General features: G+C 52.6%; 2 protein-coding genes across 5 annotated transcripts; one reads left to right on the top strand and one right to left on the bottom strand.

Moving 5' to 3' along the window:
* The first annotated feature begins 83 nt into the window (after nucleotides 1–83).
* Nucleotides 84–1,884, top strand: MEA1 (male-enhanced antigen 1). Of its 4 annotated transcripts, none has more exons than XM_047733541.1 (4): nucleotides 84–204; nucleotides 713–993; nucleotides 1,079–1,181; nucleotides 1,490–1,884. In XM_047733541.1, the coding sequence occupies exons 1-4, from the start codon at nucleotides 90–92 to the stop codon at nucleotides 1,639–1,641; spliced, it is 651 nt and encodes a 216-aa protein (XP_047589497.1). In that variant the 5' UTR covers nucleotides 84–89; the 3' UTR covers nucleotides 1,642–1,884. The 4 variants fall into 4 exon arrangements, with proteins under 4 accessions (XP_047589497.1, XP_047589496.1, XP_047589499.1 ...); XM_047733540.1 differs by having other exon boundaries at nucleotides 138–267; XM_047733543.1 differs by having other exon boundaries at nucleotides 145–233.
* On the bottom strand, nucleotides 1,769–23,056 carry PPP2R5D (protein phosphatase 2 regulatory subunit B'delta). Its single transcript, XM_047733530.1, has 16 exons — nucleotides 22,900–23,056; nucleotides 18,194–18,271; nucleotides 7,072–7,276; nucleotides 6,634–6,833; nucleotides 6,436–6,546; nucleotides 6,218–6,310; nucleotides 5,673–5,803; nucleotides 5,479–5,538; nucleotides 5,265–5,373; nucleotides 4,998–5,051; nucleotides 4,523–4,693; nucleotides 4,290–4,417; nucleotides 3,543–3,644; nucleotides 3,367–3,439; nucleotides 3,109–3,225; nucleotides 1,769–2,958 (listed from the first exon to the last, which is right to left on the bottom strand). The coding sequence occupies exons 1-16, from the start codon at nucleotides 22,924–22,926 to the stop codon at nucleotides 2,821–2,823; spliced, it is 1,797 nt and encodes a 598-aa protein (XP_047589486.1). The 5' UTR covers nucleotides 22,927–23,056; the 3' UTR covers nucleotides 1,769–2,820.
* Between the last annotated feature and the right edge of the window lie 1,977 nt (nucleotides 23,057–25,033).

Raw genomic sequence — 25,033 nt, forward strand, 5'->3', positions numbered from 1 at the left:
GCCGAAGGAGATTGTGCGCATGTACGTATATGTGTCAAATCCCGTGGAGGGTCACTGGGTAATGTAGTCCTTTGTTGTCTGGGCTGGGGATGGCAAAGGCGGAACAAGGGGCGTACTCCTCGCCCTCGATCGCGTCAATCATGAGCACGGGGCGGGGCGGGAGGACCAAGCGCCGGAGTAGGTCCTGCCTCGCCGGAAGTGAAGGTGCGGGTTCAGCCGCGGGCTCCGAGCGGGTGAGGCGCGAGGAAACACCGGCGCCTAGAATCGGTGGGGGCGGGTGGCGGACGCCGCAGCTGGGGCCATTTGAGGGGAGCCCCTGGGGCCTGAAGGGCGTTTGTCAGGCGGTACAGAAGGGAACCCCTTGGAGAGGGGAGAAGGGGGCGGGTACGCCCTGTCTAGGGGAGCATGTTTGGCGACCCACAGTTCCCAAGTCGAGGACGGGTAGGGGAGGGCGGGGTTCTGGACGGAGTGTCTTTTGGGAGGTGGCGTGTTCGGGCTGTTATTTAAGAATTGGCAGAGCAAGTGGGGTGGGCCTCCGTTCAAGATATGAGTCGATTTAGAAGGTGGAGGGCCCAGGAGAGGGTGGGGTGCAGGAAGCTTGGGAGCGTTTGAACGTTTTGCGGGCCCAGGAGACCTCAAGGAACTGGATGAGGGGCCGAATGTGGACCAAATTTCATCCGATCCCTAACCTCCTGCTTCCCTGTTTTTGCAGCCCCTGCCCGGATGGCAGCAGTAGTTTTAGGGGGAGACACCATGGGCCCCGAGCGTATCTTCCCCAACCAGACTGAGGAACTAGGGCCGCATCAGGGCCCTCCGGAAGGCACTGGGGATTGGAGCAGCGAGGAGCCTGAGGAAGAGCAGGAGGAAACGGGGGCAGGCCCAGCTGGTTACTCCTATCAGCCCCTGAACCAAGAGCCTGAACAAGAGGAGGTGGAGCTGGCACCGGTGGGGGATGGAGAAGATGTAGTTGCTGATATTCAGGATCGGATCCAGGTATGGTGGAGGAGGCCCTGTTCTGGCCAGGTGAAGGTGGGATCCCTGAAGAGCTGGCCCTGAGCTGTCTTCTCTGGCTCTGCAGGCCCTGGGGCTTCATTTGCCAGATCCACCATTAGAGAGCGAGGATGAAGAGGAGGAGGGAGCTACAGGATTGAGCAACCACAGCTCTATTCCCATGGACCCGGGTAAAGCAAACATTCTTTCATTCTATAATAATGATGGAGGAAAGGGACTGGTCAGACCCAGTAAAGGGAAGTCACAGAGGAACACCCTGATCCTGAAATGATAGTTTGTAATCTAAGATTTTACAGACTTCGGAATCCAGGTGAAATGCTATTGTGCTAGACTTGGGTGGTGGGCAGGCTTGCCTGGAAATAACAAGATAGATTTGGTCACCCTCCTAGCCCAAGGGTTATGGGTTAACTCAAGGAATGGGGAGCAGAGCTGGTCCCATAGTTTCTATCCCCTGACTGTTCTCTATCTGTGATTTCAGAACATGTGGAGCTGGTGAAAAGGACAATGGCTGGAGTAAGCCTGCCTGCGCCAGGGGTTCCGGCCTGGGCTCGGGAGATATCAGATGCCCAGTGGGAAGATGTGGTACAGAAGGCCCTCCAAGCCCGGCAGGGGGCCCCAGCCTGGAAGTGACTAGCCTGAGAGCTGCCTTATCCCTTTGCATTCCAGGCCAGATCCAGCACAGGACTGAACACATCCCTGGTTGTAACATCCATCTCCATCTTTCCCATCTCCCTTTCCATATCAAGGCAAATCAGACTTCTCAGAGACCCACTTTATTCAGTTCTGTACATATGGGGACATCGGCCCAAGCCCAACCCATCTTCGCATGTATCACTCTGTGGAGAATAAAGCACCCTATGTACACAGCCAAAAGCTGCACTGCCTGTGCCCCTGGACCTGGGTCTGGCCCTCCTCAGCCCTCGCCCTTCCAAGGTGTCCAGCAGGGACAAGTGGGGGCCTGCCCATCATCAGCACCAACCAGGAAATAAACAGGTGCTGAGGGAGCCATGCTCAGGGCACTGCACCCTGCTGCCTCCTGGCTTTGGGAGCCAACAGCCAGGGAAAACAGTCAGCCCCAGGGTGGTCCCTTCCATGTCTGTGATCCCAGGGCTGCTGCTCATCAAAGAGGGGGCACAGGGTAGGGTGTTTGTTCACCCCCTTCTCTTGGTCCATCTGGGCCCTATATTCATCACCTGTGGTCCACAGCCTATGCTTTTCTCCTTTTGACCTCCCATGTGATCTTGGTCAGGCAGGGGTTAAAGAAAATAATTCAGCCCCATCAGCCTGCTCACTGCTGGGGCTGGGGGCCTATTTGTGCCTGTTGGGGGTTGGCTCCCCTCCAGCTACTCCAGGGGCCAATGGGGCCTGACCTAACTTTGGTGAGAGTAATCTCCTGCTGCTCCCTATGTGCTTCAGGGGAGGGAGCAAAGGAAAGACACCTGGAGTTCAAAAGAGAATGAAGGGAAGGGGAGAGGAGCGTTATGTATTCCTGTGTGTATTTCTCAGAGCAGCCTCAGGTAGCTGTGGGGTTAGGAGCAGGAGGGGGACAGGCATCCCCAAGTTGTCTGAGCGCTGAGGATCTCAGTGCTCAACCTGTCTGTACTAGCCACAGGGAGGCATGAACACATCTGGGGGAGAAGAGGGACCACTGTGTAAGGGTCCCCACTTCAAGTGCTGCATCCCCTCCCTAGAGTAGCTAGAGAGGCACTGCCTTGCCCCAAGTCAGCCAGTGGGGAGCAGAGGGTGAAGGGCTAGGGCAGCGTCCCAGGGCTGAGTGGGCTGTGGCCCTGTGGAAGGACGGTGAGGGGGTCAGAGAGCCTCCTGGCTGGCAGTTAGGAATTCTTCCGCCCGCTTGTGTGCCTCCAGCGCCTTGATGGTGTACACGTCCTGGGGCAGCTCTGACTTCCGCCGAAGCAGCACTTTCTCCTTCTTGATGTCCTTGAGCATCTGCATGTGGGTACCAAGATGGCGAGGGATGCTGGTCAATTCCCAAGAGATTCTATAGTTTCCTCCCCTTATTCCGGGCTCTGCTGCTCCCATCTCCTCTCCCTTCCAGAGCTTTTATTTCTGCTCCCCACTCCCTCTGTGCCTTCCCACCTGCACAGCCTCTGTCTCCACTGTCCTCTTCAGAAGCTGGATATCCTCTGCCGTGGGGGTCTCTGTCTCCATCGAGTACACAGGAGGCAGTGGTGGAGGCGCTCGAAACATGGGATACTGAGTAAGGAAAGGAGAGGCACGGGCAGGTAGTGAGAGCCACTTCAGAAGGTGGTGGACCTGTCTGTGTTCCTCCTCAAACAAACCCTCCCTCGGCCAAACTGGGCCCTGGAGTTTGGGGCAGTAACAGCAAATCCTCACCTGGGGATTAAGTCGGGCCAGCTCCTCAATCTTTTGCCACATCTCTTCCCTTTCCTTCATTCGGAACCGGCCCCTAAGGGAGCAAGGACAGGATTGGAGGAGGGGAGTGGGCTTCAGAGAGAACCAGAGGGACCCCAGGGGTGAAGATGGAAGCCCCCAGGTAGAGAGAGACTCACTTCTGTTTCTCTGCCTTGTACTGTTGCGTGCAGTCATCAAACAGCTTCTGGTTCATCTCCATAAACAGCTTCAATGCGTTGTAGATCAGTCCGTGGATTGTCCTGCCGCCAGGAAGAAGGATCAGGTATAGGAGGTCTTACCAACGCTGAGGGCGGTGCCAGGACCCCAGTCTGCTCTCTCCCAGGAGGAGTCTCTGCTAAGAGTTTTTGGAGACCTCTGCAGCGTAAGCTGCTTTCTCTAGCCAAATCATGTGACTGGACTGGCATTTCAGGGTCTTTATAGCTATTGGTCCGCCTGTCCGTCCTTCACCTCACCCCATGCTCCAAGACCTACCTTCTTCCCAACGCTTCCTACCCTCTGGCCTACGCTAATGGTCTCCCTGCAGCAGGGTGGACAGTATCGGCACCACAGTGCACTTGTGTTCAGCAGGAAAGCCTCTACAACGCTGGGATTCAGCACAGGCTACAAAGATCACATGGGCTTCTCAGAGCACATCATGAGGTCTCCAAAGCCGCCCACTATCTGGCCATAGAAAGGATATGAGCCCTGCTCTGCTGTATGGTATCACAGCCCTCTCACAGAGCTGTCCCCTCGCTGGGCAGGTCCTCAAGGGCCTATCAGCGTGCGGTGAGCACCAGCCCCCCTGCTCGGTGGCCAGATGAGGCCCTCTGGCTCTTTGGTTCTTCCCCACACTTACAGGGTCCCAAACCAGAGCCCCACCACCCAGCCCTGCCCCAGCCCCATACTTGTTCCAGTGGCTCTTGGAGTTCCTGTAGAGGGCAGGGAACATGATGGGGAGGACTCGGGCAGCATTGTCACTTATCAGGCTCATGATGTACTCATTGTTCCAGTAATAGAGGGCGCGCTCTGCCACCTGGTGGGGACAGGTGGGACTCAGCAGGGACACGGATAGCTCTGCTTAAAACCCTCCCCAATTTCTGGGAGGCAGGGGACGGGGATGTGCAGGTCAGAGTCTCACCTGGAAATGGGGGCTGGAGACACACTTGGCAAGCTGGCGGAAGAGTGGTTCCATCACTTTGCTGAACTCCGAAGGTTCAATGACATCCAGAATCTCCTCTAGCTCATTCAGGAACATGACTTCCTTGGGGCTGTGGGTCTTGGGCCAGAACTTGAGAAGCCCTACAATCACCTGTGAGGAGGGCACAGGGATAAAATTCTCCCTCAACACCTGCCTGCCTCTGCCAGAAGTCTTCCAGCCCCTCCCCCGACTTGGGTGGGCACTGCTTGGGTGGCCTCCCCCTAACTGCTCACGTTTCTCTGACCGGGATCTGTTTCCTACGTATATATAGGCTCTACTCTTCCTTCAGAGAGGAAAGTGTGTCACCTCTTGGGTCACATCCCTCTTGAGCCCCTGCTTATGGCATTACTTGATAGGCAGACGGGCAAGTCTAACTGACAAGAAGAGGTGTCCTGGGGCTGGGAAGGGGAATTACCGGCTCCGTGAGACTGCTTTCCTTCTCCAGGAACTGTACCACGCAGTAAGCCAGCTGCAAAAGGTTGAAGCAGGAAGGCGGTAAGGTGCAGGGCCCAGGTCTCAGAGAGGTCAGGGACAGAAGCAAGAGCCCAGAATGGAAGAAGAGGTGTATCGAGGAATTACCCACCCACTCCTTCTGCCACCCTCATCCCAGCTGGAATATCTTCCCCTCCCTCTCTTTTCTCTGCTGCCAGAGTCAGGAATCATCAGGAGGAAGGCAGCTCACCTGAGGGTGGTAGACACTCAGGGACTTGACCTTGTGAAGGGGAAGGAGGACACGGATGAGGAACATCTTATGCTCTTCCTTAAGGGGCAAGGCAAAGCCGTTGATGATGCTAGGAATTATGGGAGGCTTGTTAGGACCAAAGGACCGGGTCAAGTTCAGTGCTCCAATCCCTCCAGCCTCCCATGGGCATGCGTCCCCCCACCCCACCTCTCACCTGCCAAGAATCTCTAGGAGCTCAGCAATTCCATTGTGATGTTCTGTCTCATAGATGAACCTGAGGGAAGAAAGAAAGGCTCTCCTGATAATCCCTGATGTCCCTCCAGCACTCTGCAGAGTCCTCCTACCTCCCTGCTCCCACCCCCACTTAGCAGGGCTTGCTTTGCTCCTAGGCCTGGCTTCTGGCCTCACCTGTAGAAGATGTGGTTGATCTGCCGACGGATATAAGCCCGGAGCCCCAAAAACTTGCCATAGATGCGATGTAAGATGGTCTTGAGGAAGTCCCGCTCTCGAGGATCCTCACTGTCAAACAGGTCCAAGAGCTGGGAGCCGGCGACGGGAAAGGCAGTTGAGTGAGGCCGGAGCCAGGGAGGGCTAGGGTGACACGGGGTCCTAGCCAGGGGACAGCTAGAGATTCTCTGGATGGGGGGTATGGGGACAAGTCTCTGGCAAGCAGAGACACAGCTCTCCCCAGGGCAATGTCTGGATACGCACGTTTATGTGCCCTACTGCCGGGGAAGAGATAACTGTTGCTTGTTTCCTTCAGTTATGCTGGAAGCTTCCCTAGAGCAGAGAGGTTTGTTTATCCCTCCCACCACCACCTGTCCCTTTGTACCAGACCCAGCTGAAAGCCCATCTATTCAACAGATGGAGAAGGAGCAGGGCTGCCTCAAGGGGGCATGGGGCTAGAGTTAATGAACTAGAACGAGGGCAGGACAGGGACTTCAGGGACTCACAGCAAGGACAAACTTCTGGTCGATATACTTCTTTGCTATGTTTGGCTGGAAATCAGGAGACTCAAGGAAACGTAAGAAGAACTCATACACGAGCTGTTGGGGGCAATGAGCATCCGTTTAGGCGGAGTTCCCCAAGGTCTGGGAGATCCCCCCTAGCTGCAGGTCCCCGAGCACCCCATCCCCTGTAGCCAGGCCACACTGCCCCCTCCCTCTGATACCTGCAGGTGCGGCCAGGCGGCTTCCAGGGTGGGCTCATCCTCTTCTGGGTCAAACTCAGCCCCGGTGGGGTTTGATGAAGGTGGCAGCGTCCGGAAGAGGTTCACTGAAAACTGAGCGGAAGGACCCAGGTGAGAGCTCCTGTTGGGCTTCTCCACAGCCACGGTCCCTCCCCACTCACCCCATTGCCCCGTGCCCACCATGGTGACTGCCTCAGGGTAGATGGCCTCAGTGACAACATCGCGGCTATGGGTGATGTACTCCACCATCTCATTGAGTCCTGCCCGCTTCACCTCCTTGAATTTGAGGTCACTGAGCGGATCTGACACAAAGTCAAAGAGGACGCAGCACTGGCGCAGCTTCTGGATAAAGAGCTCCTCCCGCTCCTGGGTGGGCGAATCTGGGGGCAGGGAAGCAACAGTCACACTCTCGTCCCCAGCCCTTCACTGCCCTGTGCTACTCAGACTTACAAGGTTTTCCCCTATCCCAACCTGCCCCCCAACCCAGCCCTGGTGGAACTCCCTCTCATATTCTCTAGAACTTCCATCCCTCCAAAATACCCCAAAAGCCTCCATCTGCCAGTGCCCCCGGGACCCCGTAGGCCTGGTGTACCAGCGCCCTTGACCTTTTCCAAATACCTTTCAGGGCAGGGAGCTTCTGCAACTCCCGGTTCTTGCTAAGATTGAAGCGGGATGAGCTTTGCCGTCGCTCCTTCTTGACAATCTGGGGCCCTCCGGAGTACTTGATTTTGCTGAGCTGCGTCGGGGGTGGCGTGCTGTTGCTGGGACGCTTGTTGGATGATGGGGGCTGGGGCTGCGGCTGTGGCTGCGGCTGGGACTGGGCCTAGTCAAACAAGTGGCTGGTTGGAGTTGGCTCCCCAAGGTATGCCTCCCACCCTGGGCCGCTGCCCATTCCACCCCCCCAACACTACCCCCCCCATCCATCTTTGCCTGTGCAGGCCTGGGCAGCCACGCAGCTGTCTCCCGCCCTGGAGCAGCTCCAGTCAGCATCAGAGATAGCTAAGGCCTATTATCCCTAGAAGAGAGGGGTTGAGAAGCCGTGTCTTCCAAAATGATGCCCACTGCCTGGGCATCAAGAGCCTTCAAAATGCTTGTTCTGGTTCACGAACAGGCAAATCTAATTGATGAACTGATGGTACCAGAAGGCAGAAAAGTGGCTGTCTCTCCAGAGGAGGGCTGGCGGGGGTATGGGCTTAACTGAGAAGGGCCCTGAGGAACATTCTGAATAATGGAAATATTCTCTCTCTTAACTGGATCTGGGGGGTGGGTCCTAGCGGAAACACAGGTGAAAAGTCATTAAGCAGCACATGTGAGATTAGTGTACTTTACTGCTTTACTGACTGAGTCACATTCTTCGGTTCAAGGTTAAAAGAAACACCGCCCCCAATAAAAAAGTTCAAAGAAATTTATTCTTATGTCTCAGTAGTTTTAACTATGAAAAATATAGCTTAAGAAAAATCCTACAGGGGTGCCTGGGTGGCTCAGTTGGTTGAGTGTCTGGCTTTTGGTTTTGGCTCAGGTCACTGTCTCAGGGTCTTGAGATGGAGCACTCAGTCGGAAGTCTGCTTGAGAGTCTCTCTCTCCGCCCCCCCCATCCCACAAGCACATATGCGCACTCTCTCTCGCAAATAAACAAGTAAAACTTAAAAAAAAAAAAAAAAAGAGGGGTGCCTGGGTGGCTCAGTCAGTTAAGCATCTGCCTTTGGTTCAGGTCATGATTGCAGGGCCCTGGGATCAAGTCCTGCACCAGGCTCCCTCCTCAGCGGGGAGCCTGTTTCTCCCTCTGCCTGATGCTCCCCTTCTTACCCTCTATCTCTCTGACAATAACAAAATCTTTAAAAAAAAAAAAGAAAAGAAAAATCTTACATACAAAAGAAGGCTTTTGTGTATTTTCTTTACAGCGCTATTTATAAAAGCAAATAAATAAATGGATGGATGGATGGAAGGAAAATCATGGGAGTTAAAATTGTGTTTATAAAAACTATGTACTAAATGTAATCATACATGGTTCAGCTGTGGAAAACATTAACATAGTCATAGTAATTTGCCCAAAATTGGTGATAAGTATTTTGGGAGCATGGGAAATGTCTGTGTTGGAGATATAAGATGCTGAGGCCTTAATTTTCCATAGTAGAAAGTCAAGAGATAATATCTAACACTCGAAAATTAAAGAGGGGCGCTTGGGTGGCTCGGTGGGTTAAGCCTCTGCCTTCAGCTCAGGTCATGATCTCAGGGTCCTGGGATCGAGCCCCATATCAGGCTCTCTGCTCAGCAGGGAGCCTGCTTCCCCCCCACTCCCTCTGCCTGCTGTTCTGCCGACTTATGATCTCTCTCTCTGTCTAATAAATAAGTAAAATCTTAAAAAAAAAAAGAAAAATTAAAGAACAAAAAGTAGTAAAAGAATCTTATTTGGAAGCACAGAAGTCAATTTCCAAGGAAAGGGGAGTTGAAAGGTGTCTCCAGAGAGCAATAGGAGAGCGGGGGGCTAGGCAGGCGCTGCTCTGTTCATTACAAGACCAAGGGTACTACCTGACTTTCCTGACAATGTACATGTTGTCATGTTGATAAAAATTTTAAGATAAAACGAAGCTGAAAACTATGTAATGACAGAAAATTGCTTCCTATGCTAAGGTAAATAAGGATAATGCAAAACTGTACAAGCAGAATGAGCTCACCCACATTGTACCACATGCACAAAACCAAAACCCAGTGCAGAAAGAAAAAACAAGAGCAAGTCTGCCACAGTGTTCATGACTATCTCCCGTTGTAGCACAATGATACAGGACTTTTCGTCTTTTCTATTTTTTTTTTTTTTAAAGATTCTATTTATTTACCTGACAGACAGAGATCACAAGCAGGCAGAGAGGCAGGCAGAGAGAGAGGAAGGGAAGCAGGCTCCCTGCTGAGCAGAGAGCCCGACGCGGGGCTCGATCCCAGGACCCTGGGATCGTGACCAGAGCCGAAGGCAGAGGCTTTAACCCACTGAGCCACCCAGGCACCCCCTTTTCGTCTTTTCTAAATGTTCTGCCGGCTGACCCTTTTATATAATTGGAGAAAAACTGCTGATTTTTTAAAGCTGTGTCTCTACTTTCTCCCAGACGCAGGTGTGGGAGCCCCACAAAGCCCATCTTCAGACGGCTACACACAGGTGTGTGGCTGTCTGCCCCCAGGTCCTGCCAGGTAACCACCTGCGGGGAGAGGGCAGAGGCGAAGCCACAGGACAGCTTGCCCCCAGAGACTGCAACAGGACCAGAGGACTGAGGCCATGCCCAGCTGGGTACCCACAGGAGAAGCTGACCTTCTGTCCTCATACCTGCCATCCCCACCGGCTCTCCAGTCTCCTCCCCAAACTCTGACTTCCTACCACAGGAATGGGAAAATGAGAAATCCTCTGGGGTAGGGGGAAGGGGAGGAGGACAGAAATGCTATGCTTTGCAGGCTCTGAATTTTTTTTATAGAAACAATTATGTCAAGCTTGTGACCTATCTGGGGATCAGAGGAGAAGAGAGATGCACTGGATCCAGCCTGGGGCAGGCCTGTGGGTCCAGGGTAGCTCATTACCTTTTTGGCCATCTGGTCTTCTCCTCCACCTGAAACAACCGCTCCAGACATTAACCTGACTAGGGGAGTTTAAGGAAATGGGGCAAGAGCAGCCGCCATACTCGTCTTCTGCTGTGACCAGCGTGCGGCCAGCGTGATTTGCGGCAGACTGTGCAAGGCACCCTGGCGTCTGGGTCTCTCTTCTGGCATATGGCGGATGGGTCATACCTCAGTGAGGGATAGGGGAAAGAGGCAGAAGGGTGGGATACCAGAGCCTGGTGTGTGTCAGACCCATCCCTGCTTCCGGCCTTAATTTCCCTGTTGTAGGAACAACCAAACCCTTATCTGTGGAGCTTAGTGGTCAATAATACAGACTCATGCTAAGACTGCCTGGGTTTGACTCCTGCTCTGTCATTTATTAGCCCAGTAACCTCCAGAAAGTCATACAGTCTGCCTGCCTCAGTCTCCTCATCTGTAAAGTGGGGATGACAATAGTACCTACCTCATAAGGTTGTAATAAGGATTTAAGGGAACATTATATGACTCACAGTTTTTATAAGAAATGTCTTCTACTATTATCACAATTATTTCCCATCCCTGGATTTTAGGAATGCAACCTGGAAATTCCTCAAACTAGCACACCTCAAAAGTTCCTATGGGTCCACTGTCTTCCCCGGTCTAAAATGGGGGAAACCAAGCGCACCTGGGTAGTTCAGTCAGTTAAACATCTGACTCTTGTTTTCGGCTCATGATCTCAGGGTTGTGAGATTGAGCCCCGTGTTGGGCTCCATGCTGGGCTTGGAACCTGCTTAAGATTCTCTCTCTACCTCTCCCTCTGCCCCTCCCTGCCTTTTCTCTCCCTCTCTAAAAAGAATAAATACCATGGGGGCACCCAAGAAAGCATTTCATCTTTTAAAGACACATTTAAGTTCCACCCTCTTCCAAAAAGCCTTCTCAACTCCAACCCTGCAGTGTCCAGTCCCTGCCCTTGACCTCTTGACACTACTTGTCTGTTTCACTGGTTCTGGGATCATCCCCCAGTGATGTCTCTTGCTTGGTGTGTTCACATGTCCAACTAGGTAAGTTCCCTGAAAGCCAGGACCCTGGTTTGCACTCCTCTGGATCCCCTCAGCACTGGCACCTAACAGTCATTCCATGAAGGTCTGGACAGTTGACTGACAGGGGGCCAAGCCCAGGCCTTTCCTGTCCCAAGTTGGGACCTATCAGAACAGAACACTGTGCGGTGTCAGGAGCAGAGGAGGAGGGAAGAACATTAGTGATACCAGGGCCAAGGGCTCAGAAGAACAAAATTCTAAGGAAGAACATATCTCTCTCTGTCCTCCCAGATTAAGACAGACCCCCTGCACCTCCATAAGCCTCACACAGAGGAGAGGTCCAGGGAAAGGAGGCACTGGACCCAGAAAGGGAGAAGCAAAGCCTCAATTTTCTCTGTTAACAGAGAAATGAACTAATCTCCAAGTAAGGTTAAGAGAACAGAGGGCTGCATAGCTAAAAATCAAAGTTTAAAAATCAAAGTTTAAAAAAAACAGGTTGATGCCTAAGGTCTCTTCCCTACTTAGGATTGCATCACTGAAGGTGGGGGAGGCCCGAGAGCAGCTGAGCTCAGCCTGCCCCACCACAGCCCATCCCACCGGGCCACCCTGGTTTTGTAAGGACCCTTGGCTCCCAGGCCCTAGACACAAGAAGCATCTGACAGACAGCTGGTCCAGCCAGCAGCACCGGGCTGCCAAGCGCCAGTGAGGCATTCCTGGTCTTTTCATTCTTCCCTGGGAAACATGCTTGTCAGAAGGGATGTATGGGGCTGTGCCAGAGACTCAGTTCATGTTCAACTCTTTCTCCTAAAAGCTTCAGCTTTTTTTTTTTAACATGTTTTTAAACATTTTATTTTTTTAGTAATCTCTATACCAAACCATGGAGCTTGAATTTACAACCCCAAGATTAAGAGCAGCAGGCTCTGCTGACGGAGCCAGCCAGGCGCCTAGTAAAAGCCTCAGTTTGTTTTTTTTTTAAGATTTTATTTATTTGAGAGAGAGAGAGAGAGCACACTAGTGGGGGGGAGAAGCAGAGGGACAGGGACAAGCAGACTCTGTGCTGAGCTCAGAGCCTGAGGTGGGGCTTGATCCCATGACCCTGAGATCACGCCCTGAGCCAAAATCAGGAGTCAGACACCTAACTGGCTAAGCCACCCAGGTGCCCCAAAGCTTCAGCTTTTGACTCCTCTACTGACCCAGGCTGGAGGTGGGAAGCAGGTGAGTCCCCTGGAGAACCTTCTGCAACCCTCCCAGCATGGGTGGACACTGACCAGAGGCAAGCCAGCCAACCCGCTCCCCACCCCTTACTGGTTCTGCCTGGTCCCACTTCTGAGACTATGTCATGGCCAACTCCTCTGCCTGAGCTCCCTCTCCTCCCACCTCCAAGAAGCATTCCCAGATTCAGGCCTCCAGCAGTCAAGTGGGACTTCAAATTTAGGCACCAAGCTCACTTTTAATAAGAGACTGCAACTAAACTTGCCCACTCTAAACCAATCCTAGTCCAAACTGATCCTAACACAGCCACCATTAGTAACCAAACCTAAATATTTAAACCTGAAGCAGGAGACAGAAATACAAATTAAGCACTATAGAAAGTATTATGGCATGGGGCGTCTCGGTGGCCCAGTCATTGTTAAGCGTCTGCCTTCGGCTCAGGTCATGATCCCAGGGTTCTGGGATTGAGCCCCAGTTTGGGCTCCCTGCTCCATAGGAGGTCTGCTTCTCCCTCTCTCTGTCAAATAAGTAAATAAAATCTTCAAAAAAAAAAGAAAGAAGGAAAGAAAGAAAGAAAGAAAAACGCAAAGATTAACATCACTGCTTTTACTTAACGAATTAACTAGTCAAATAAAGATCATTTTCGTGTAAAAGCCCCAAGACCGCAGGGGCATTCTCTCCTCTCCAGAGCTCCATCTAGCTGCACTTCATTATTTTCTCCCTTCATTTATGGACTAAAGTCATGCTAAGCCTTAGAGATTAAAAGGTGGCCCCTGTCCTCAGAGAGCTCACAGTCCAGTGGGCGAGACCAACACGCCGGCAGCTCTCAGGGGAATAAAAAAGCAGAGAGGGCCACCACAGATCTGGGAACACAGGCTCCGGCTGAACAATTAGCGAAAGCACTCCTGCAGGTGTGACTTCTGACTTGGCTCTCAAAGGACAAACATGAGTTCAGCAGGCAAAGAAAGAGCAGAGGAAAATAAAGTCATCCACACCAGCGGAATCTCATCAGTAAGGGCCCAGAGTTATAAAAGGGCTTGTACTGGAGGATGGGAAGTCCAGTGGGGCTGAGAAACCAGGATGGGAGCTGGAAGAATGGGGTGGGGCCAGCTCACAGGGGTCCAGAGTGTGAATCTGAACTGTAACGTGTAAGCAGTGAGATGCCAACAGAGCTTTTTTTTTTTTAAAGATTTTATTTATTTATTTGACAGAGAGCACATGCACACAAGCAGGGGGAGGGGCAGCAGCTGGAGAGGGAGAAGCAGGCTCCCTGCTGAGCAGGGAGCCTGATTCAGGACTCAACTCCAGGGTCCTGGGACCATGACCTCAGCCTAAGGCAGACACTTAACCGATGGAACCACGCAGGCACCCCAACAGAGCCTTTTAAATTCAGGATTGATAAGACAAAAAAATGTTTTTAGGTTAACAACTCTGGCTACTGGGAGGACAGGCTGAAGTGGGTGAGATTGGGATAGTGTCTTCCTCCCTCTGTCCCCGCTCCCAGAACTCAGGACAGGGCACAGGATATAAAAGGGTCCAGGGCAGTGAGCTATTCTCTCCATAGAGAGACCAGGAAGGACCGCTGCCTGTAGCAGTGGGTCAAAAGGGAGCCTGACCCCATCTCTCAAGCTTCTTTCCGCTCTAAGACTCTTCAATAACCTCAGAGCCAGCTATCAGGTCAGTAAGAACCCGGGAGAATTGGCTCCTGGGCCACACCACACCAGGTTGCATTCCAGCTCAACTGTTTACTGGCTGAGTAGAAGCTATTTAACCTTACTAAGCCTCAGTTCCATCTGTGAAATGGGATGATGACGATAATGGAATGACCTCAGGGGAGTGTTGTCTAGATTAAATGAGATTAAAAGATTAAATGCAAGCAAAGGTCTGGGGCTCCTGGGTGGCTCAGTGGGTTAAAGCCTCTGCCTTCGGCTCAGGTCATGGTTTCAGGGTCCTGGGATCGAGCCCCGCATTGGGCTGTCTGCTCAGCGGGGAGCCTGCTTCCTCCTCTCTCCCTGCCTGCCACTCTGACTACTTGTAATCTCTGTCTATCAAATAAATAAAATCTTTATTTTTTTTATAAAGATTTTATTTATTTGACAGAGAGATCACAAGTAGATGGAGAGGCAGGCAGAGAGAGAGAAAGAGGGAAGCAGGCTCCCTGCTAAGCAGAGAGCCTGATGCGGGACTCGATCCCAGGACCCTGAAACCATGACCTGAGCCGAAGGCAGAGGCTTTAACCCACTGAGCCACCCAGGCGCCCACAAATAAATAAAATCTTTAAAAAAAAAAAAGCAAGCAAAGGTCTGAGGACAGAGCCTGGGAAATTGAACAGTGTGTGTCCTCAAATTCAAGTCAACCCAACACCTGTGAACACGACCTTATTTGGAAACAGGGTCTTCGAAGACATAATCAAGTTGGGGTGGGCCTTAAATCCCATATAGCTAGTGTCCTCATAAGAAGAGGGCAATGCAGGGGTGCCTGGGTGGCTCAATCGGTTGAGCCTCTGACTTTTTTTTTTTTTAAAGATTTTATTCATTTATTTGACAGACAGAGATCACAAGCAGGTAGAGAGGCAGGCAGAGAGAGAGAGAGAGGAAAGCAGGCTCCCCGCTGAGCAGAGAGCCCGATGCGGGACTCGATCCCAGGACCCTGAGATCATGACCTGAGCCGAAGGCAGCGGCTTAACCCACTGAGCCACCCAGGCGCCCAAGACTCCGACTCTTGATTTTGGCTCAGGTCATGCTCTCAGGGCCCTGGGATCAAGCCTGGCTTGGACTTCCCGCTCGGAGTCGAGTCTGCTTATCTCCCTCTCCCTCTGCCACTCCCCCTGATTGCGTGTTCTCTCCCTCACAAATGAATAAATAAATCTAAAAAAAAAGCAGAAGAAGAAGAAGAAGAAGGAAAGGTGAACAGAGAGACATAGAAAAACAGGGAAGAACCCTATGTGAAGACTGAGGAGGAGACTGGAATGATCTATCCATAAGCCAAGGAACACCAAGGATTGTTGAAAACCACCAGAAGCTAGGGAAAGAGGCATGGGAGAGACTCTTCCCTGGAACCTCAGAGAGACACGGCCTGCTGACATGTCAATTTCAGATTTCTGGCCTCCAGAACCATGAGAGGATCAATCTCTGTCATTTTTTTTAAGATTTTATTTATTTATTTGACAGACAGTAGATCACAAGTAGGCAGAGAGGCAGGCAGAGAGAGTTGGGGAAGCAGGCTCCCTGCTGAGCAGAGAGCCTGATGCGGGGCTCGATCCCAGGACCCTGGGATCGTAACCTGAGCCAAAGGCAGAGGCTTAACCCACTGAGCCACCCAGGCGCCCCAATTTCTGTTATTTTAAGCCACCTCGTCTATGGGCATGTGTAATGGCTGCCCTGGGACCCTGACACACAAGTAACTACCCAATAAAATAAATGGTGGCTGCTATCATTATTAGAATCAATTGAAAAGCCTCTGGCAAATGCATGACCCAGGGTAAAAGAGCCCCAAACTCTGCACTAGAAAAAGCAAGGGAAGGACTGTGCCAAACGGCTTTGGAGGACCTGAGCCTGGTAGCCCGGCCCCCAACTTTTCCACCATCCCTCTGCCCGGGGCCCCATGGACAAGCCTGGAAAATCATGCACAGTTCTCGCCGCTGCCTCCTACAGGGGAGCCCTGGGCAACGTTTCACAGAACAGAGCCCAAGGCGAACTCAGCACTCTCCTCTTTCAGAAAGGCCTCATTCTTATCGACCCACTGCCTTTAACCCATGTTTCCAGAAAGGCAGTGGAGAGAAATCCCCACAGTTGGTCTCAGCATCTTTCTTAGCCTGTTTGAGCTTCCATTTTCCCACCTATGAAAGGAGACGGTTAGACTCTAAGGTCGCCTCCAGCACTTTTCTGAAGTTGACTGGTTTGCTTATTGGTCACTAATGCATTCAAATACAGGTACTTCTGGTGTGCCAGGCCCTTCAGCATGGGAGGGGAGCCTCACAGAGCTCACTGCTGACACAAGGGTTCAAACTGATGAACAACGAATTTACATCAAATTGTTTAACTACAGCTGTGGTTCATCGCTGCCCCGACCACGTCCTGTCGGGGAGGGATAGGGAGGTGGTCAAAAAAGGCTGCTTTTAGGACAAGACATCCAGTCTACCTAGTAACCAAACAAGTGGGAGTTAGTTAGGCAAGAGATGAGAACGGCCCTCTAACTATTCCTTTCTGTCCCTTTAAATCCTGTTTCTAAGTCCCTCTTGCTGCTTTGAATGTCGGTTGCCAGCTCCCAGCCACCTTCCCTGTGGGTCCCACAGATGTCACCATTCCTAAAGGGGAGACTGAGCCCAGAGGAGTGTTGCCCAGGAGCGCTGACTGATTATTTATTAAGAACCAAGTGCATGAGAACACCTGGCTGGGTCAGTCGGTAGAAGCATGTGATGCCTGATCTCGAGGTCATGAGTTCAAGCCCCACATTAGGTGTAGAGATTACTTCTTTTCTTTTTTTTTTTTTTTAAGATTTTATTTATTTGACAGAGAGAGAGAGAGCGAGCATGCGTGCATGCACAAGCAGAGGGAGTGGCTGGCAGAGGGAGAAGCAGGCACCCCGCTGAGCAAGGAGCCTGATGTCGGACTCAATCCCAGAACCCTGAGATCATGACCTGAGCCAAAGGCAGATGCTTTACTGACTGAGCCACCCAGGCATCTCTAGAGGTTACTTTAAAAAAAAGTTAATAAATATAAATAAAAACACCCCGACCTCCAAAAAAAGACCCAATGCATGAGCATAGAGGTACGAGGAAAAAGCAATGTACCAGCTCCAGCACACCCAGCTCCTCCCCTCAGAGTCCATAGTCTGGTGGAGAGAAACACATGTTTGACAAATAGTTACAACACCAAGTGATAAGGCCTATCCTAGAGACACGCTCAGATTACTGCATAAGTGCAGAGGAAGGAGGAATTCATATTTTGTGGTCCCCACCCCCCTTGTTTGTAAAATGGGGAAAACCTACCCTGCTTCTTCTGATGACTTAAGTGAGGCCTAAAACGACGGTCAGAGGTGTGAAAAGTGCTTGGATCTCTTTAGAGGTGACAGGGACCAGAAGTACCCAGAAAAAGCCAAAACCAGGGTTAACCCCAAACACTTGTTAATTGATGTCTTCTTCCCAAAAACCCCACAAGCTGTGCCCATAACTGGAGAGCTATTTCCTGTTGTCCTCCAACCCTCTGAACAGTTCAGAACAGGACAGAAGAAGCAGAGAAAACAAGGATCACCAATTTCTGAGTAACACAGGTACTTGCTCAACGTGTCCCCGGGCCTGGCCACCATCTTGAGCATCTCACTTTGCACACTCCTGAACTTTCCTGGACATACTCTGGACTTAAGTCTCTCCACCCTCCAGTGCTCTTTCGGCTTGCCATTTATGGCTTTACAGCCCTAGATTGCCAAGCTGTGCTGACCTCTGCTCATGACCATCCTTTAGCAGCAACTCTACAATCAGAACCAAGGGCAATGGGCCCAGCCCTGTCTGCAGTGTGGGGACACCAGCCTCTCCCCACCCCCATGCCCTACCCTGAGCCTTGCTGAAGCCACTCATCCCCCACTGAGCACCTGTGTACTTTTTCCCCTTCTCCCCAGCCCCTGATACCCTTAGCTTGTTGCCTAAGGAGAAAGGAGTTCTCATCACTCACAGTTGGTAGACAGAGAAACGACTTGCACGGGAGCTGATGGGAAGTCTGAAGTCCTGCAGACTCTCTCTGCTCTACACCAGCCATAGGGGAAGGCTTCCCAAGGGCAGCTACCTGGCTGGGCTGTCCAAGTCCCTCCCAGGCTGCGGAAATCCTGTCTCTTCTGCTGGGATAAATCCCGGCCCCCTGGGATCCCTCACCCACCGGCCATCAAGCACATGGAGCTGGTGCCCGCCCCGTAACTAGGGTCCTGTCCGTGAGCATTACCTCGTCGGTGCTCTCGCCTCCACCATCCTTGCTTGAGCTGCTGGGCTTGGCCGTGCCTTTGGCAAGCTTGGGGGGCTCCTGAAGGGGGAAGATGGAGGTAGTCAGCAGGTGCAAGGGAGAGAGAGTGGCCTCATCTGGACCCCGTAAGTCTGTGCTGTAATTATCCTCTGTCCAACCGAATCAATCAATCAATCAATCGGAATCATGGAGCATGTACCCTGAACCCAGCCCAGGGGAGGAAGGCTGGGGATACACAGAGGGAGAGTCAGTCCCTCCACACAGTCTGGAATCTGGTCAGTAAGACACTGTGAAGATAGGATAATTAAGCAAGATAGTGTTCTGTCACCTTGCATGGCTGGTGTAGGAGTTGGGGCCTGGGAGGGCCTCTGTCTAGGAAGAACCAGGGTGAGGGGCTTGAAGGAGAAGCACCATAGAACAAGATTCAGCCTGGCTTCTGGCTATATCGGGAAGGAGGAGCCTAGGCTCTCACGCTGGAGGGGAGGGAATCACCACTCCCCCCTACCCAAGGCCATCTGCAAAGACCTGGAAGCCTTTTTTTGGGAAATTACAAATCACACCCAGACTAGAGGGTGCTACTGGCCTAATCGGGTATAGGAACTATCCCAAGAACTCCCCGGTGGACAAGCACAGAGACAGGGACCAAGGTAAAACCCTGACCTGCCACAAAGACGAGCGCTAGTCTGAAGTCTCCCTCGGGAACTGGGCCGCTGGCTCAGAGCTCTGGCCTGCCCAGCGGCGTCTCTTCCTATGCTTCGGGCCAAAAAAAGCAACGGCACAGGGACAGGATGGGGAAAATGTGAAAAAGACTTGGGGATTTAGGTCTGATTGCAAGCTCAACACAAATCATCCAAGTGCCAGGGCTGTAACCCCTGACCTTCCATCCAATTAACAGACGGAGTGTGGAGTGCTTGGCATGGGGGAGGGGGGAGAGGGGGAAAGGGCCCCTGTCCTTGGCACTTCACAGGACTGTTTGGCAAGATCTGGTTCACTTGTGAGCATCAGAATTTGGGAGGGACAACGACAAACCCTAGGTTTTCTTCTGGCGAAATACAACCCGTACTGGGAGTGGGTTCAAAAGCCTGTCCTGAGAGCAACAGCTGCAAGGCTGGGATGGCTAACAATGGGAATAAATGAAGAGCTGCATGCGAACTAAAGCTGCAACTTGTTCTATGTGGGTCCCGGGGCCCAAGAGCCATGGGATGAAGTGGCAGGAAGACAGACTGAGGTTCCGAACGAGAAAGAATTTTCTCCTAGAGCAGCAGCACAGAAACTGGCTGCCTCATGGGGCTGCGAGCTCCCGGGTCCCGAGAGCCTTCCAGCAAAGGAGCATTCCTGACTCCTCTAAACCATGGGCAGAAGGGATGGGAGCCATAAATGCAGACTCGGTCGGAGGACCTTGGAAGTCACTTCCAGCTCCGAGATTCTGCCGCTTGAAGGCACCTGAGCCCCTTCGGTGACAAATGTTAAGTCATAGGGACTATGGGGGCACAGGGATTTCTGCGAGAACAGAGCTCTGTGTGGGCTGGAGGAGGGGGCAGGGAGGAAGAGAGCCCTTCCCAGGTGTGGAGCAGCTCTACGTGTCACAGGGTGCTCCTCCTTGGGGCTAAGCACCCTCTCCACTGCCCACCGACCAGGCTGGGCACACTGACCCCTCGCCAAGGGGCCAGGGAGTATGGCTCAGAGCATGGGGTGTGGCGCAACAGGACAAGGGGGTGCAGGCACGAGTCACTGAGGTGCCTGCACATTCCCCAGACATGGGCCGCGTGGACAAAGCTGACCCATCTTTGCATGGGTTTCATCTCTCTGCTCCACCGCAAGCTCCTTCTCCTTTTAGCACCCCTCCACCAGCCCAACTGCTCAAACCTATCAGGGAGTGCTCCTAAGAGAGATCCCAGCTGCCTGCCTGCGTGGGCAAGTGTGGGGGCATGGGGAAGCCACGCCCACCACCCTTGCTCCCTGGCTCCTGCAGAACAGGTGGAGTGTGCACACGGCAGAGCACCCCAGCACACCCCAGAGCACCCTAGAACAGTCCAGCATCAAGTGCCACCCGCACAGTGGTTCGGACCCCACACTCTGTTTCGGGCCCAACTCTTACTAGCTCTATGATCGTAAGCAGGTGAACCAGGCTCTCTGAGCCTCAGTCCTCAGCTTTTAAGTGACAGCAATCAAATGATCTAATCCCCTGTAGCAGTGTCCATGCAGCACATGAATATCCCAATGTTAGCCAATGGTATGACTATTATCAAAAGCGACAAAGTAGAAAGGAACAGGGGCACACGGCCTAGGAACCTAAGAGGTATGTTCCCAGATCAGAACCTGAGGGAAGAGGAAGGAAGCAAATCGCCTCCAGGGATTGACTCAGTACTCATCTACTGAGTGCCTACTGTGTGCAAGGAAGATGGCCAGCCAAAATGGAGCTTAGTTGTTATCTCAAGGGGGAAGAAAAGATTTGTTCACAATTAATTGCAGTCCACAGGAACACAGAAAGACCACAAGGGACCTATCAAGTGTTGTGCAAACCCAGGGGAGGAGGGAGAGTTCCCTCCTGACTGAGGGCTCAGAAAAGGCTTCAGGGAGGAGGCTGTGAAGGATGACCAAGACTGGGCCGAGCAGAGATTAAGAACGAGGAAAGGGGATGGACCCAAACTAAAGATCCCCCGCCCACCCCTCCTCTCTGTTCCCACCCCATTGAGGCAAACCTCAGTCACACTGTCCCTCCACCCCCTCCGGACTTGTTAACACTGAAGGAGGCCAAATGCAACTGGAAATCAAGAGGAGAAAGTTAAACCTTAAAGGGAATCAAAGATGCCTGTGCATCCCAATTCCGCCAATACTCTTTCCCAGCCAAGTACTATGGTCAAATATCTATGGTCCTAGCAAGTCTAAGAATCTTCTCAATCATCTAGTAGAAAGCTTTTTGTAGATGGGACAATATCTGTTCCAACAAGACTAAAAACTACAGATGGGTGGGGACCTCACCAGCTTCCTCTGAATTCCACACCCCTCCACACTCCTTGACGGAGCCCCTTAGCCTTGGGTGCGGCTGTGTGTCATTCACAGCTCCACTGCCCAAACCACCTCAGCAGGCCCACTCCCCAAGGACACAGGGCCTGAGTGCAGCACACCAACCTGCCAAGCCCAGGACCCCAGAAGCTTCAGTGCCTAGTACACCATCACCAGCCCTCCACCCAGAACCTCTGTCCCTGTGAGGTTATAGGGACAACCCAGAATCACACTTGCCTGCCAAATCTCTGAAAGCCCCAAGATAAAGAGTTGAGCTGATAAGGTCAGGGACCGCAACCCAGCAACCCAGCCCACTGGAGGGCAAATGAAAGCAAGACACCTCTGGGGTCATAAAGTGGCTGAGCAGAGCACCAGACCAGACACCACGAGGGGCCAACCCCAGGAGAGGAGAAGCTGGGGGAGGCTGGAACTGGTATCCTAGCATCCTCTGTGTGAGTCTGTACCTCAAAGGAACCACACCTCTGAGTCAGACCTCAGCAACAGCAGGAAATAGAAGGTAGAGAAAGGGAGGGATGAAGGGCAGGGGAAGGCAGTATGGAGGTAGAAGAGGAAGGTAAAGAAGGCAACATCAAGAAACAGTCTGTATCAGGACACCATGAGCAAGTCAAGGTGTCCAGAGGCGGCTGTCTGGCCTTTGGGGTAAGAAGGAAAACTAATCCCATAGTAAGGGCAGATTTCCCATTTGAGGGTACTGTAGCCCAGGAAGGCAGGAATCCACCACTGGTGCAAAATTGGAAAAATGCAAAGGTTATCCTAAGATTAGGAATAAAAGGAGGAGCTTGCTCAGAGTAGGAAGGGTAACTGATTTAGGATGAACCTGCAAGTCGCTTGATGCCTGATAGGGAGGGTTTGGTACAAAGGAGGCCTTTAAATCAAGAGACCTCGTATTGCAGCTGGGCCTCCAAGCAGGCTGTGTGACCTTGGCCAAGTCCCTTCCCCTATCGGGGTCTCAGTCTCCTCATCTGTATCACTAAGGAGTGCACTGAATGCACTCAGAGGTCCCTTCCAGCATTGACGTTCTGAGGTTCCATCAACAGAAGGAAGGGCTCAGTTCTGGCTTACAAGTTTGTGTGTGAAGGAAGAACTAGAGGGAGGGGCCTAGGCCAGATTTGGTGGAGGAGAGAGAAAGCAGAGCAGTTCTAGGTCAAGGAGCTTCGCGGGGAGGGAGAAGGGGCTGTAGGGGACGGTGGAGAAGGCCGGCCCAGGCCCAGGCCCAGGCATGTAAGAAGAGAAGGGGCTGCGCGCAATGGGGGGCGCGGGGGGCGGGGAGGTGGGCTGGAAGGAGGTGCAGTCTCAGAAGAGGGGCTGTCCCAAACGGGTAAACGGGTGGGGAGTGGGGGCTGGTGGAGAAAAAGCAGGGGAGTGACCTGGGAGTGGGGCAGATCTGGAGGGAGGTGGTTACCCAGGGCCGGGGGTAGGAGAAGGGAGGAATGGATGGAGGTGTACGCGGGGGACTCCATCCCAGGCAAGGTGAGGGAGGCTTCCCAGCAGCCGCACAGGCTGGGGGTGCGGCCAGCAGCGGGGGTGGAGAACTGGCCCCGGGAGTCCTTCGGGGGCCGGACGGGAGGGTCAGTCTGGGGCTGTCCCGGGCCTGGCTCGGCCTCTCCCAGAGCTCCGCGCAGGCCCCGAGGCGGAGGCGCGAGAAAAGGGGCCACACTCACCTTCTCCTTCTTCAGTTTATAGGGCATCTCGGCCCGTCCGGACCCAGCCCGGCTCCTGCGGCCCCGCTCCGGCTCCGGCTTTGCTCGGCCGCACTCGGCCCGCTCGGCGTCTCTTCGCCACCGCCTGCGCGCTGCGCCCGGGTCGAGCGGTGATTGCGCCTCCAATTGGCCCGAACTCTTACAAACCTGCCTGACAACCAGGCACCGCCTCCTCGGATTGGTTACTGGGGCCAAGCGGCTTCCTTTTTTTCTCATTGGAAAGGAAGAGTACAAACCGCCAGGGTTCGTCTCCCAGAATTGGTTGAAGCGGAAGGTCCCGCCCTAAAGTGGGTCGAGCTTAACAAAGGAGGCGGGGATAAGGGGAAACCCTAGCATAGCACCTAGTGCCGCACTCCGGCGTCTGGTACGTGTCGGCCTCGGCCATTCTTCGCAGCCCGGTCCCTTCCAAAGTGGCTTTTACTCTTTCCCTGCTCTGCTCCTTCACTCAGTCCGAATGGAAGGAAAGAAGCCGTAAAATGCAGGGTACCTTTCTTCATCAGGGTTACTTAGCACTAATTGCATATGCAAAATTGGTGGAGAGAGCTCCCGATTGTCTTCCAGGGAATCCGTTTCCTAGACGGGACTTGCAGAGAATGAAAGGAGAAGGCTGGGGCGCCTGGGTGGCTCAGTGGGTTAAGCCACTGCTTTCGGCTCAGGTCATGATCCCAGGTCCTGGGTTCAAGCCCCGCATCGGGCTTTCTGCTCGGCAGGGAGCCTGCTTCCTCCTCTCTCTCTGCCTGCCTCTCTGCCTACTTGTGATTTCTCTCTGTCAAATAAATAAATAAAATCTTTAAAAAAAAAAAAAAAAGAAAGGAGAAGGCTGGCTCCCGGGGACCTTGGTGAAATTAAATGAAAATTCTGGGTTTGTTACAATTTTGGAAAGCGGGTCCCCGTTCCTATTGCCAAGTGTCCTGTGATAGGGGAACCAACTAGATTGGAACACTCGGGAATACAGTGGAAAAGCTATGTCGTTGAGTGTCTTAGGATAGACATCCCTTACTTCCACCTTGCCCAAGCCAATGTCCTAATGAATGATCCTGCCTTTAGGGGGTTTACTGACTGGTGAAGTTCACAGACTTGTATGAACAGATGCTTAAGATACAATGTAATAATTACACAAATCTAGAAGTGGCTGAAGGAATAGGTTTCAGAAAGTCAACTCCAGGGGCACCTGGGTAGTTCAGTCAATTAAGCTTCTGCCTTCCATTCAGGTAAAGATCCCAGTGTCCTGGGATGGAGCCCAGCCTCTGGCAGGCTCCCTGCTCAGCGGGGAGCCTGCTTCTCCCTCTGCCTCTGCCCCTCCCCTAACTGGTGCTCAAGGGCAACAAGTGCTCTCAAATAAATAATTAAAATCTTAAAAAAAAAAAAAAAGTCAAGGGGTGCCTTGGTGGCTCAGTCTGCCTTTGGTTCAGGTCATGATCCCAGGGTCCTAGCTGGGCTCCGTGCTCAGTGGGGAGCCTGCCTCTCCCTCTGCCTGCTGTTCCCCCTGCTTGTGCTCTGACAAATAAAATCTTAAAAAAAAAAAAAAAATCTAACGCTGGGGGCGTGGGGCAGCATTTGGGTGGCTCAGCTGAGCGTCTGACACTTGGTTTCAGCTCAGGTCATGATCTCAGGGTCAGGAGATGGGAGTCCCGGGCCAGGGTCCATGCTCAGCATGGCCTCTGCTTAAGACTCTCTCCCTCTTCCCCTGTTCTTTCTTTCTCTCTCTCACTCTCGCTTTTGCTCTCTCATTCTGTCTCTCTAAAATAAATAAATCAGGGCACCTGGGTAGCTCGGTCATTGAGCATCTGACTTCCGCTCAGGTCATGATCCTGGGGTCCTGGGATTGAGCCCGCATTGGGCTCCCTGCTGGGCGGGAAGCCTGCTTCTCCCTGTCCGACTCCCCCTGCTCGCCGTCCCCTCTCTCGCTGTGTCTCTCTGTGTCAAATAAATAAATAAAATCCTTTAGAAAATAAAATAAATAAAATAAAGGGGCACTTTGGTGGCTCAGATGGTTAAGCATCTGCCTTCAGCTCTCCAGGCCATGCTGTCCAGGTCCTGGGATCAAGTCCCACATCAGGCTCCCGGCTCAGCACAGAGTCTGCTTCTCCCTCTC

The sequence above is a fragment of the Lutra lutra genome, chromosome 6 (genome assembly GCF_902655055.1).
Source record: "Lutra lutra chromosome 6, mLutLut1.2, whole genome shotgun sequence".
In the NCBI taxonomy this organism is placed as follows: Eukaryota; Metazoa; Chordata; class Mammalia; order Carnivora; family Mustelidae; genus Lutra; species Lutra lutra.

Excerpts from the sequence above, each read along its gene's own strand:
- PPP2R5D (XM_047733530.1), bottom strand. The coding sequence starts at position 22,926 with ATGCCCTATAAACTGAAGAAGGAGAAG. Across the intron at positions 18,272-22,899 it reads ATAAACTGAAGAAGGAGAAG|GAGCCCCCCAAGCTTGCCAA; the intron begins GTGAGTGTGGCC and ends TTCCCCCTTCAG. Across the intron at positions 3,226-3,366 it reads TGGCCCGACTTAATCCCCAG|TATCCCATGTTTCGAGCGCC; the intron begins GTGAGGATTTGC and ends TTCCTTACTCAG.
- MEA1 (XM_047733540.1), top strand. The coding sequence starts at position 141 with ATGAGCACGGGGCGGGGCGGGAGGACCAAGCGCCGGAGTAGGTCCTGC. Across the intron at positions 268-712 it reads AACACCGGCGCCTAGAATCG|CCCCTGCCCGGATGGCAGCA; the intron begins GTGGGGGCGGGT and ends CTGTTTTTGCAG. Across the intron at positions 994-1,078 it reads ATATTCAGGATCGGATCCAG|GCCCTGGGGCTTCATTTGCC; the intron begins GTATGGTGGAGG and ends CTGGCTCTGCAG.